Source organism: Mugil cephalus, chromosome 3 (genome assembly GCF_022458985.1).
Source record: "Mugil cephalus isolate CIBA_MC_2020 chromosome 3, CIBA_Mcephalus_1.1, whole genome shotgun sequence".
Lineage (NCBI taxonomy): Eukaryota > Metazoa > Chordata > Actinopteri > Mugiliformes > Mugilidae > Mugil > Mugil cephalus.
Window position 1 is genome coordinate 4,957,391 of NC_061772.1, and position 12,583 is coordinate 4,969,973.

Here is a 12,583-nt window from a genome sequence, read left to right on the forward strand (position 1 = left end):
CTTTGATGTTGTTAGAAGCATTACGGACTGTCTCCTTTTCTGCAATGCAAAGCAACAGTACTAAGAAGGCCTGCGCTTTTGCATATATTTCGTAGAAAACGCTTCAACAACATGTCTCCAGTACAGGTGAATACCTCTGAGGCAATTCCAAGTTTTAATTTAAAATCGTTTTTCTGACTGTAAACTGTCATTTCCTGCAGCTCAACTTGTTTTAATAATTTAATTGTATATTGATTTACTTAATATTTGTTTTTTTTTTAAGTGAATGCACTCAAACATTTTTTTTTTGTATGAACATCGGATCAGCTTAACTGGTTAGTCAAGAAATGTCCTTTGTGACAATACAAATGTAGTTGAGCCATATGACAATCTTTGCAAAAGATCAGCTGTGAAAACACAAATGTTAATGTGCCGTGCATTCCCACCCTTCTCACCTCTTCATCCTTTTCCAGCTCTAGCCCCGTCTCCAACAGGTTTTCCTCAAACTCCTCCCGCCTGAAGCGCTTGTCATCCTCATGATAGTCATTTCTCTGCTCCTGGGCAGCGATTTCTGGGTCTTCCTTTGGCTGCAGTGGGGCTCTGCTGCTCCTCATACTCATGCTGCGGCGAAGCCGTCGTATGAAGTTATTCTCACCAAATTTGGATGACTGCCGCCGGATGCTGCTGGGCTTTTGGATACTGTATGCCAGCACATAGTCCACACGCCGCCGCCCATCAGAGAAATACGGGCCTAATGACGAGCCATTAAGAGTCTTCATGGGCTAGAGAGAGAGAGAGAGAGAGAGATTATAGATTCCACTTAGGTTAGAAACTGTTCTTACTCCATCTTACTAAATTAAAATAGGGACATTAGGAATAACGCTACCCCCAGACTTTTAACAGGTACTAAGAGACACAATCACACTACACAAAGTTTTAGAATTTTAATTATTTTATGACACTATGCTAGTTTTTGAAGCCTTTTTAAAGTGGTATATGATACCTGAGATCAGGTGCCTACTTCTTTGTTAAGTTGTGGAACTCACTTATGGCAATTTGCAATTTTCAGTAATTCAGTCTAAGTAATGCAGTCTAACAATATATATTTTTCTTCCCAACTAACTAATACTAATACATACTGTATTACACAGGACAATGATAGCAATGTCACTGACACAATATATCTTATTTATCTAATACATCCAAAGTGAGGATAGTCTTCTTGGTGCTCGTGCACCAGGCCCATCAGCAGGCAGCTGAAAATAATGTGTGCATGTCCCGTACCCTTTAACGAGCTGTGGGGCACCAGCTGATGGCAGCCAATAAAATGTAATCAATTTAACGTCCATCAAGACATTGTAATTGAGTAATTGGTCGGTTGAGTATCAGGGTAACCAAATGAACCAAGTGGACAATTTATGAAAATATTTAGATAGATGTAGCAGTTTAGAGCATAAATACGAGATTAAATGAGAGGATTTTAATATAATTCATTCATATATAATTCAGCCACTCCTTCAGTCCAAGAGGTTAATAGCGCTAAGTTTTGAAGATGCTGTAGTGTTGCCAAAAAGCCACTCTTCTGTTTTCCATGCAATTCACAATACTACAGAACGCAGCCAGAGCATTCACAAGAACCGGTCAGAGAGATCACCCTTTTTTAAACGATACACTTTTAAACGTCAACATTCCTGTTATTGATATGCTTATTTTTATTATTGGTGAAAGGTTTAGCTTCAACATTTACACCTTGATAGCACAATACCATACACTTACATAGCCAAGAGAAAAATCACTTTTAATGACAATGACAACAATGAGTCCACAGTTGAGGTATTTTTTAAAAAAAAAAATTTCCAAAGAGTATCAACTTCATGGAGAAAAGGAAGAGTCGTTTCGAAGAGGAAGGAGAAGTGACACTGATTTGACTTTGTGACTTCTTTGTCTATTGTTTCCACTTGTGAAAGACTTTAACAATGTGTGTTCCTCGTGTGGATGGTACACAGTGCGGTACGCCAGCCGCACGAGAAAAAAAACGTTGCAGCTGGTCATCAAGACTTCCCCACTTCCACATCTGGACAAGATCTACTCGAGCCGTCTCCTCCAACGAGCCACAAAGATCCCCAGGGACCCCACTCGCCCAGGACACTCTGATCAGCAGCCTCCAATCTGCTAGACCCGCACCAACAGACTCAAGCACAGCTTTTTCCCCAGGAACATTAAACCACCCACGATCAGTTTTTCTGTATGGAAATACCTATACTATTGTATAGGTATTTGAGTTGATATCCGACATTGATGTTTACATGCTGATAAACAGACAATTACACGGTACTACACACAGATCAGGCAATCCATTGTCAATATAATAGTCATTAACTCTGCGTGAATGTGTGTGCATACCATATCACACGCACACACTCACAAACACTTAACACACTTATGTTCAGCTCTCTCTCAGCAGGAAGTTGTCACAGCTGAAAAGGTCAGAGATCCCTTCTCAGAGGCCATTTGAGGATGTGGTGGTGTATGCTTTGCTCACCGTTAAGAACTCTTTTCTCACCAGGCCACAAGGAAATTGATTTCTCCTTTTCAATAAATATATACACACACAGTGAAAAACAGATATTTCACGCAGGCATATGATGTTATTGTACAGACTGTAAAGGCAGCGGTAAAAGTTTACCATGCTCGGGGACTCCTGCGGGGACTTTCAAGTAAGTGGTGGGCGGCAGGAACCTGACTACGCTTGCTAAGCTGCTCAAACAGAGGTTGCCGGCTGCAGGCTGCTAGTAATGATATTTTGTGTAATTCTTGGTGATATCTCATAATGCAAACTGTGGTTCCTTCTGTATCAAAGTAAAGTTGAAGAGTCCCTGAATTCAAGCAAGCTGAGCAAATCCACCTTAGTTATTATTTTCCTGAAGCTCTGTTCCCAGACACGTCCAGCAGACTAATGTCCAGTCACCAACGGAGAAATTTTGAGCAGGCAGACAATTTCTCTCTGTTAATGTCCCAGAGTAGCAAGTGATTGAAAACATCATTAACGGCAAGACACTAGCTTACACCATCAAAACCCCCAAACCCCCTTAAAGAGACGCACATACACATAACAGTGTGTAGAACGTGAGTCAAAGCTGTCGTTATGGTGGATTATGTCCCTAGAGCCCCATACACAACTAGACATTAAGCAATACCACATTTAAATGAATCAAAGCAGTCTCACTTTTAGCCGACTTTTAAATTTCATTTCTTAGTCCAGGCTAAGGAATGAAATTTATTTCTCTCGATGGAGCTTTATCACATACTTTTCAGTGCTCTGTCTGTGCTCTGTGCTGGACAGGTAATACTATGAATACATCCTATACTGCTGCAGTCACAACTGTTAAACTTCATATGTTAACACTTCCCAATGCAGCAGGACAACTTCTCGTCAGAGAGAAACCAGAATAGCTTACAAAACAAGTAACCCCACTCCTAAAACAGACTTATATAACTGAGTTAGACACTGAAACACTTTGTTCTATTTACTGTATATTTCATGTAAATTGTCCTGTACATTCTGTTATAATTTTTACTTCTACCTCATTCTTATTTTATTTTATTTTATTTTATTTTATTTTATTCTTATATCTATAACTTGTCCATATATGTTCATTTCTTAACTCGTGACTCTTGGACAACATAATTCCTTTGCAGGGATCAATAAAGTGTTCCTGAATCTTGAATATTGAATAACGTGACTGTACAAAGCATCTGATGAGAGGCACATACCCATCAGTCAGTGCATTCCTCTCTTTGAGGACAGCTAATTTGATTTTCTTTATAGACTTGAACTACTGTATCTGTGCCCCATATCAGGTATCTGACTAAAGTAAAGACCTCATCACGACTGCTCTTTGCTTAATTTCATTAAGAAGGCATATGAGGGTTTTAGAATTCCTTGCCAGGACTTCATCTCTGCAGAAGGCATTCCTGAAGACAAAAAAATCTTGGATGACTTGTAACTTTTTACTAAACTCAGACAACGCCACAGTCATTGTATTTGGCCTGAGGGCCAACAATGTAAAACTATTTGTCTTACATACAAGGCTCTTAAAGAGCTCACAGTGTCATATTCTCTGACCTGCTTGTATCACCTAGAATGATGTGCTCTTGTTTGTATCCTGTTTATATCACCCATGTATGTTTTATCAAGATGCATGTGTGAATTCCTCTGGTTGCTTCTGCTGCTCTCTTCACCTCCTCCCGTCTCCTCTCTTTTCTTTCTGTCTCTGTACTCAGCAGATGGGTCCCTCCATATGAGCTGGGTTCTGTTCAAGGTTTCTTCCTGTTAAATGAGTCCTTGTGGTGGAGGCTACATTTCTGCAGCCCTACACTCTTTCTCCCTCTTTCTTCAATGACGGCTATCATCATGCCTTGGCTGAGGTTCTTGTAAATCTGTGTAACATGTACTACCTTTCCAACTAAGAAAATAAATAAAGCAAATAAATTCCTGAATTTAGATTTTCATTTTCATTTGCCTTACCTGATGATACTTTTATCAAGCTGCCTCTAATAAGCTCAGTTATTTATAGTGCCTCCTATAACTACATGCAACAGCTTCACCTACAGCACCTTGGCATGATCATATCTGATGTCTTTTACATAAAGTTTTCAGTGGAAGGCTGGTGCCAATGTAGCCACAATAAGATTATTTCTTCATGGTATAAATGGGGTCATGACTGAGCATCCTCATATTAGATATGTCAGTCCTGGGGTGTTTTAGGAGATGTCATTCCCTGTGATAATGTTTTTAAGTACATTATGCATTAGACAAATGCACTGTTTAGAGTTGGCAGCTGCTCTTAAAGTTTTGACTAATGGATAATATTGATGTTCATATAGGTGGCTTAAGAGTGTATAGTGTTGTGGCTATGTCTATTACCTACCACATATGCTTCAGTTAAATTACATTTGATTTATGTAGCATCAATACCAATACAAATTGTCTCAAGATGCTTTACAAAAAAACGACCTGAAACCTCCAGAGCAGCCTGACAGAGACGGTGGCAAGGAAAAACTCCCTTTTAACAGGAAGAAACCTTGAGCAGAACCCAGCTCATATGGAAGTGTTTTCTCACTCTTATTCCTATAACCTTCCTATAATCTCCTTTTCCACCTGCCACCCCGTGGACCCTGTGCCTGCTCCACAGACGCATGCATGTTCTCCCCTCTCTCATGTGTAACTTCTACAGATTGTATTTATATTTCCGCCCCTTTACTCTTTTTTTGCTGTTAAATAAAATATCACTGTCAGTTTAAATACAAGCAAATCGTCCAGTAGTGATAACACCTTTAGGATTAATGCTCGGTTCTTTTTTTTTTTTTTTTTTTTTATGGATACAATACTGTGTAGTGGCATTGCCTGTCTTTCATCAGCTTAACATACATGAACTCGATATTCCCTAATGTCCCAGGCAATCCTGTTTCACAGGTTGTGAAAGGTTGTGAGAAATTTCCATACCTAAATTCACTAAAGACAGACAGGTCCTAGCCTGACCAGACTACACAAATAGACATGAAAATAGACTAGAAATCAGAAGCACTGGAGTTACAGCATAGATCTGGTATCTTACTATGGACTCGGTGCCTTTGGTGCCGATGAAGTCCACATCCAGGTTCTTCTCCTCACCAGGGACTGGCAGGTAGATGTCAGTCCTCCTCATTATTGCGGTCTCTTCCTGCTGTGGGTCGCCTGTGTGCTCACACGAGCAGAAGGGAGGAGGACCTAATAGAGGAACACCAGAGAGAGAATTGATATCTGGCTTACAAAGAACTTGATACTTACAGGGTACTTCACAAAACTAAGTCAGCTTCTCTTTCAGTTACATTCAGCAGACAAAGCGGAACTGCAGCATGTTGATTTTTGTTCTCTTACAGTATAATAATGCTCATTTTTATGTGACCATTAACAGCAGGTGTAATCTAAACCTTAAAGGAGATCCATTCTTTGCTCAACTACTGCTTTTATTATGCGCTGTGCATACTCTACTGTCTTATGTACTGAAAATAATGTTGCTATACTCGATCTAGATGACTCGTGATGTGTTTGATTTTATAACTGTAAAACATTTAGCAGCTAATAGTTAGTAGCTTATTCTCTTGAGGGAGAAGACCTCCTTGCTGTATGAAGTTCAGACCAGCGAGGACATTTATCAGTCAAGACAAAGTAATAAGCTCAACACATCTAAGTATCTGAGTCAGCAGAACAGAGCCTAATAGCCCCATCGAATCCCAAAGCAAATATTATTTTCCAACAACTCTAATAACTAGATATTGTTCATTGAAGAGGTAGCAGAATATACAACTGATTTTGAACACTTTGCAGAGGTCAATACTATTTGATATGTTATATTAAATTTGATGTAATCAAGTGTGTGGTGACATACACACAGAGGAGAGTATTGCTTTCAGGAGAACGCCTGCTGCAATTAATTGAGTGTTTAGAAATAGTTTAGAGTTTATCTACAAAACACAGTGATTCCCTGACTAATAATCAATATATTAATGGATATAAAAAGATAATTGCAGCATCAACATACAGTATTCACTATATGTTCTCTGTGGAATATAATACTTATCTACCACAAGTGTTCCAGTGCCATTGGAAGCCAAATATATGTAACTTTTATATTTGGTAAAACATGGAAGTCTGATGGGCACGACAATGGCACAATCTGACACTTTCTGAGCAGGTTCAGCAATCCAGGAGTATCATCCAGTAAATGACTCACTGTGTCTCAACTAATCATGAATCAGTTGCTTGAATGTTCCACTCTGTTCACCAACTTTGATGTAATAATAATATCAGAGTGTTTTTACTGCAGCCACTGGATTGAGGTCTGTGAAAGTGCTGAGTGTGACCTCAGCATTACTGTCAATGTAAAATATTGATTAGCGAAGCTCAAAGACATTTTTTAATTGATTTGAGGTTTTAGGCAGACTCGTCACTTGACTAAGCAACTTATATTAAAGCTAAGTTTCTGTAAAGAAATCATCAAAGAATAAATATCTTCTGTTTGTATTTTGCATTGTCTTCTAGATGGAACGTAACTATTCAACTTCTACTCAGAAGGGTTTCTTCAACAGCTGATAGTGTTAAGTCTGTATGAGACAAGGGCAGTAACAGTATACAGTTATATTTTCAAAAGCAGGTAAATGTGGATATTTGTTATAGTACGTACATGATCAGCCATAACATTGTGACCGGATGAGTAAATAACATTAACCACCTTGTGACAATTCAATGTTCTGCTGCAAAATTTTTGGACTTGGCATGGATGTTACTTAGACATATACCACCCACCTAGACCAGACCAGACCCCCCTCACCCCATAGTAATGACACTCCTTGATGGCAGCAGCCATCCCCAGCAGGATGCAGCCTGACACACACACAAAAACAGTTTACGAACAACTCAAAAAAACAGCACGAAAAGACGAAGACGAACAAAACCCATGTTGACTGGTTCAAGGTACAGAAACAAAAGACAAAAAACAACTGTGCTGTATGTTTAAAGCTGCTCTAGACAGCGGTAGATCTTAGTGACTACAAAGAGCAAATATATGTGTCTTGAAAAAAATGTGAGGAAACACGATATCCAACAGAAGTTAGGACTATTTACTGTCCACTGCACACAGATACTAAGAAGTCTGCATTTGTCTTCTTCATTGACATTTTCCTTTTTTTATTCTTTCTATCAATTAACAAAAACTGTCTCATGTATGTAAATACTAAAAAGAGGGATCAGATATTTGGATGATTAAAGAAATCACTGTAGAAAAGTGAGACACCACAACAAGACGGCAGGTAAGACAATTTAATGATCTTAACATGTTGAATCACACAAAATGTCCTGAAAGAATAGCTTCACTGGGACAAAATTACCAATTTAATGTAAAAAAAATGTGCTAGCAAAGACTGGATCTTTATGACTAATAAAGAGCCAGTATGGGAGGCCCTGAAGCACAAATGACTTGTTAGCTTGGCAATGGAACAACTGTTTTGTTTTCATGTTACATTCATGATAGTCCTGAAAGTCCAGTTTCAAGGTTCAATTTCGGAATATGTGCCATACACATTCCTCCTTGGACTGAGTAATTTGATGTTGTGCAGTTACCAAAGAACGCTTGATTTAAGGTGTCAGAACTGGTACAAAGTACACGGTGTTATGACAGGGATTTGTAAACCTGCTAAAATATACCACTGACAAGAAGAAGTCATGAAGTGTGAAACACATGCTGCCATGCACCAGAACCACAGAGGGGTGGTTTACACTGAACAGCCCATTACATTGATGTGAACTAATGTCATTGTGGGTTTTTTACCACTCTGTGTTACACAGCAATCAATTCCAATTTATCCCATATTCCCATAAAAAAACAAAACAAAAAAAAAACATCTTAATGTTGATGGCTTTTTGTTTCCAAGGATGGAGTCGAGTGCTAAACCGTTAGCACATGGAAGTACATGAGCATTGAATATGGACAATAATTGCAATAATTATCAGAGCCTTTATGACACATAGAATCCCTTCTGAGCTAAAAACAAAACAGATAAGTTGGTATTTTATGTTGTGTAAAGTCTAGAGCATGTTTTTTGTTGTCATCCCTGTATTTCTGTACATCTTTTAGTTGTAAAGTCCACAACTTCACCATACTGGTGGTGCCTTCTTTCAACAGCAGCAACAAAAAGAAACATTGCACACTGCCCACTGTGCCGACAAAGGGAGATATTAATTGGTGAACAAGATACACCGTTTAGTTGTTGAAAATCCAGACACTTTCCTCAGAAGTTGGGTTGGGTCATTGGTAAATGTGCTCCGCCATTAGGGTTAAAGGGACCTGGGCGGGGTGCATTCAAAAATGGCAGCTTGACAAGCAGATGACATCCATCCTCTATTCTGGTACCTACAAATTCTCACAAAATAAGTCAATGCTCTTTTAAGTATGCATGTTTTTTTCCATGCGATACTCCAGCAAGGATATTTATTTTTATTTTTTACCACAATCAACCACAGGGTTCAACTAGCAGTTAGTGATGGTCAGTGTTTTAGACCGCCTTGCTGGCCTGCCCCTTTTGGGACAATTCCAGTATGGTTGCAAACCAGATGGTTCTCTTAGACTCTGACACAGAGGTGTTTTTGACAGAAGACACTGTATTGGCATTCGAATTGGTTCCAAGAAGGCTTGCACTGACATGCTCTTATCGCATGTACTGTATTCTGTTTATCGCTGGGGGAGTCAGTTAGCGATCAAGACATTCATGTGGAACACAGTGTATCAGGAATGTCTGAATGCACCAAGCATGTTTTTCATAAAAAAAAAGGAGCTTAGTCAGGAACAGGCCTATCTTCATTGAGAACTTATCATTGCTTTCAAAGAGAAAGAGAGAGTAATACAATTGAAATTGTGAATTATGTGATTGCACCTGTAAAACGATTCAAGTTCAAAGGTTGAACTGTAAATGTTTCAATTCATTGTACATTATCAACCAGTAAACAGTGTTAATGCTCTTTAAATTGGATTTGCTGCACCTAAAATGAAAAGTATGTGATGTAATTAATCTGATTGTGGTGTCATATTATATTTACTAATAGTAGTCCTTAGTTTTACACCCAGAGGTCCTCAACTGATGAATGACAGCAATAATCTTCAAACGAGCCACGTATGTGAAAGACGAGACAGCAAAAGCCAACTGTTCAATGCATCGTGACAATGTTAAGTTAGCCTGCTGTTAATTTGCCCGAGTGGTTGACCACATGCACCATTAAGACTTTGCCCAACATTGCCAGAAATGTCTCCCTGAGGAATTTGGCATGAGCTGCCACCGACGCGAAGCATCTGGGAATAATCAAGATGATCTGAGGCTGAAGGAAATTTCAATATCAGTCAAGACGTTACTAGGTCTATGTATGAAGCGCCTCAATTACACTTGTCAGGGCACGTTTTGAATGTTGTCATGCAACATGTGGTAAAGCAGCTTGTGTGGATGATTAGCATGAGGAAATTATTCCAAGAGAAGGCAGTAGCCTGTGTATAAACTGTGGCAGTCAGTTGCACACGAATAAAAAGCTACGTGAACAGCTGTGTGGTGTGGGGGATTATGCGTGCGTTACTGTATTTGTGCGCACATGTGCCTCATAATAAGAACCACAATTTACCAAAACCAGCCAAAAGCACTTCAACGAGCGATGGAAAACGCATCTTTAGTTTATCTCTACTTGATATTAAATCCTAATCTTCAGCGCTGCCATAAACACATTCCGCAATTCACTGGAAAGAAATCTCTTACCGAGCTCCTCTGCGCAATCATGGTGATTGAAGCTCTCGGACGGCTCATCGTGCCGCTCCATTAGGGTCAACGGAGGCGCTCGGGTTTCCTAAGGAGAGACTAACTAAATCGACAAAGCCGCCTCTCTCTCTCTCTGCGGCCGCATCCAGTCCAGTCGCGCTGTATCATGGAGACGCTGGGTGAATGATAGACTATTGGCAAACGGTTCCCAAAGAAAACAAGATAACAACAGAAGCGACTGCGTCTACCAAGAGTCTCCTGTTGGTGTGAATTAGATGATGGAGGTGTCGTGAATTATGCCTATATGACATTATCTGTCAGGATGAGAGTACTAAAGCGCATCTCCTCCATGTGTGAGGAGGACGTCCTCTGTTTCCAGGAGATGAACCACTCACATACAGCAGAGCGATAACTCGTGGGGAAGCGCAGCAGAAATCGTGCCATAACGGGCAAGAAAAATGTCGCGTTCAAATCCAGCAGGAAAACGCGGACACGTGGACTTCGGTTGCATGTCTAATCTCGGACGTGCAGATAGTTATTTCATGCAGAGTTTGAGAGGGAATTTTGATTAAAGAAACTTTTTGAAAAAACAAAAAAGCACCTTACTAAATGATCAAAAAAAAAAAAAATCAAGGTGAGGAGAGAAGCTTGCTTTATCGGAGCTTGTGGTCAGACAGGTTATTTTACAAAGTGATATCGAGTAGAGAGAAAACACAAAGTGTTTACTGTCTGTAGTCTGTATGAGACGACTTAAACATATCCTTGGTCTTGGTGAGCTATATATTATATATTATTCATCGTCAACAGTTTTGATTGGCTCAGTTTGTGACCATGTAGACATGCAGACTAATGTCTGGTTAAGTCCTAATGGTGCATAACCTATGATAACAGTTTTGACCCAGATGCCCAATTGGCAAGTGTCCAAATGGTTTTATTACCACTATTTCCTGTATATGTTATGTCTTTATGGATTTTTGCTTGTGTTTCACAAAACAGAATCAGAATCAGAATCAGCTTTATTATGCGTGCACATATTTTACTCAGGTCACTTTGCTCAGAAGTGCAAGTAATGCACTTAAATAAGCATAAAAATAAAAGCATAAGAAAAAAGAAAAACTGTACAACATAAATTAGACAATGCTGAATTTGGTGATTTGTGTTTTTTTAAATCATGGTAATTACTCATTCACAACCCACTGTGAATGGGCACCACTGGCAATGGCAATGGGCGACGGGGTGTTTATCAGTAGGCTAACTGGTAAGCGAACTTCAGACTGCCTTTATTGTTTGTTACACCTTGATAAGTTCAACTCTGAAGTCACAGGGGAGGACACAGTCGGTCAGTCCTTTTGAATCAGAACACTAGGTGGGCAGTGAAGTGATGATGCTTCACAAAAACACAAGAAGAGTCGAGCGATTTAGAGCCAAGGGTGCAGCTTCCTCATTTGCATCTATTCAAGGATGTAATATGGTTGACGGGGGCTACTTTGTGCACAAATAAATTGACTAAACAGTGTTTGCATGTCAAAATATGAAAAGCAGAACATCAAAATAAGGTTAGGAGAAACATACTCCCAGTTGCTTTAACGTTGAGACTTGCATGCGTTATTTCTTATGAAACGTGAACGCAGCACCGTTCTCGTGCTCCAGCATCACTGAGCCAGCTGGTGCCGCCTACTCGTGCCGGGGTCTACCCGTAGGCGCGGGGTGACCGGTGTAGTGGTCTCACAGCGAGATCACAGTGCGCAGGAACATCTCCCGACGTACGCTGTCTTGAGTTACACACTTGATGAATCGGTTTGTCCGAAATAGCCCAAATAAACTACTTCGCCGAGCAGCTTGTCTGCACTCACCTGCCACATGCATCACTTAACACAACAACACAAACAAAAAGGACACGTTTTCTTCAATCCAATCGGATTCTTTCTCTTCATCTGCAGCTATCCGTGACATTGCATGGCGCATGCAGTCACTGAAGACTGGTTAGAGTGGTTATCAGCTGGTCGCTCTTTACGCAAGCCAACACACGGAACCTTCTCTCTCACAAAATGCGCCTCGGGTCGCTAAATATTGAATTACCCCCTCTTATTTGCAAAAAACTGCTAGAGGAGCCAACTGTGAGTCGGACTACTAGCTTAGTGCAACAAAGTCATTGAAACCTGAGACATCGGATTCATGCAAAGGAGAAGGCGCAGATGGAATTTCTAAACAGAGAAGCTTAATGGCAGACGAGTAAATAAACGGCAGCTTTAGAGAACAACGGAGATAA

General features: G+C 39.9%; 1 protein-coding gene across 3 annotated transcripts in view; it reads right to left on the reverse strand.

Moving 5' to 3' along the window:
• Positions 1 to 12,583, reverse strand: part of ano1a (anoctamin 1, calcium activated chloride channel a) — a 43,435-nt gene that overhangs the window by 30,709 nt on the left and 143 nt on the right. For 2 of the 3 annotated variants that reach the window (XM_047580232.1, XM_047580231.1), the window contains exons 1-3: positions 10,315 to 10,742; positions 5,598 to 5,749; positions 435 to 761 (exon numbers count right to left, since the gene is read on the reverse strand). In XM_047580232.1, the coding sequence (XP_047436188.1) occupies positions 435 to 761; positions 5,598 to 5,749; positions 10,315 to 10,375 (540 nt within the window). In that variant the 5' untranslated portion in view covers positions 10,376 to 10,742. Of the gene's footprint in view, positions 1 to 434; positions 762 to 5,597; positions 5,750 to 10,314; positions 10,743 to 12,583 lie in introns of those variants that run through there. The other variant, XM_047580233.1, reaches the window with a different exon arrangement.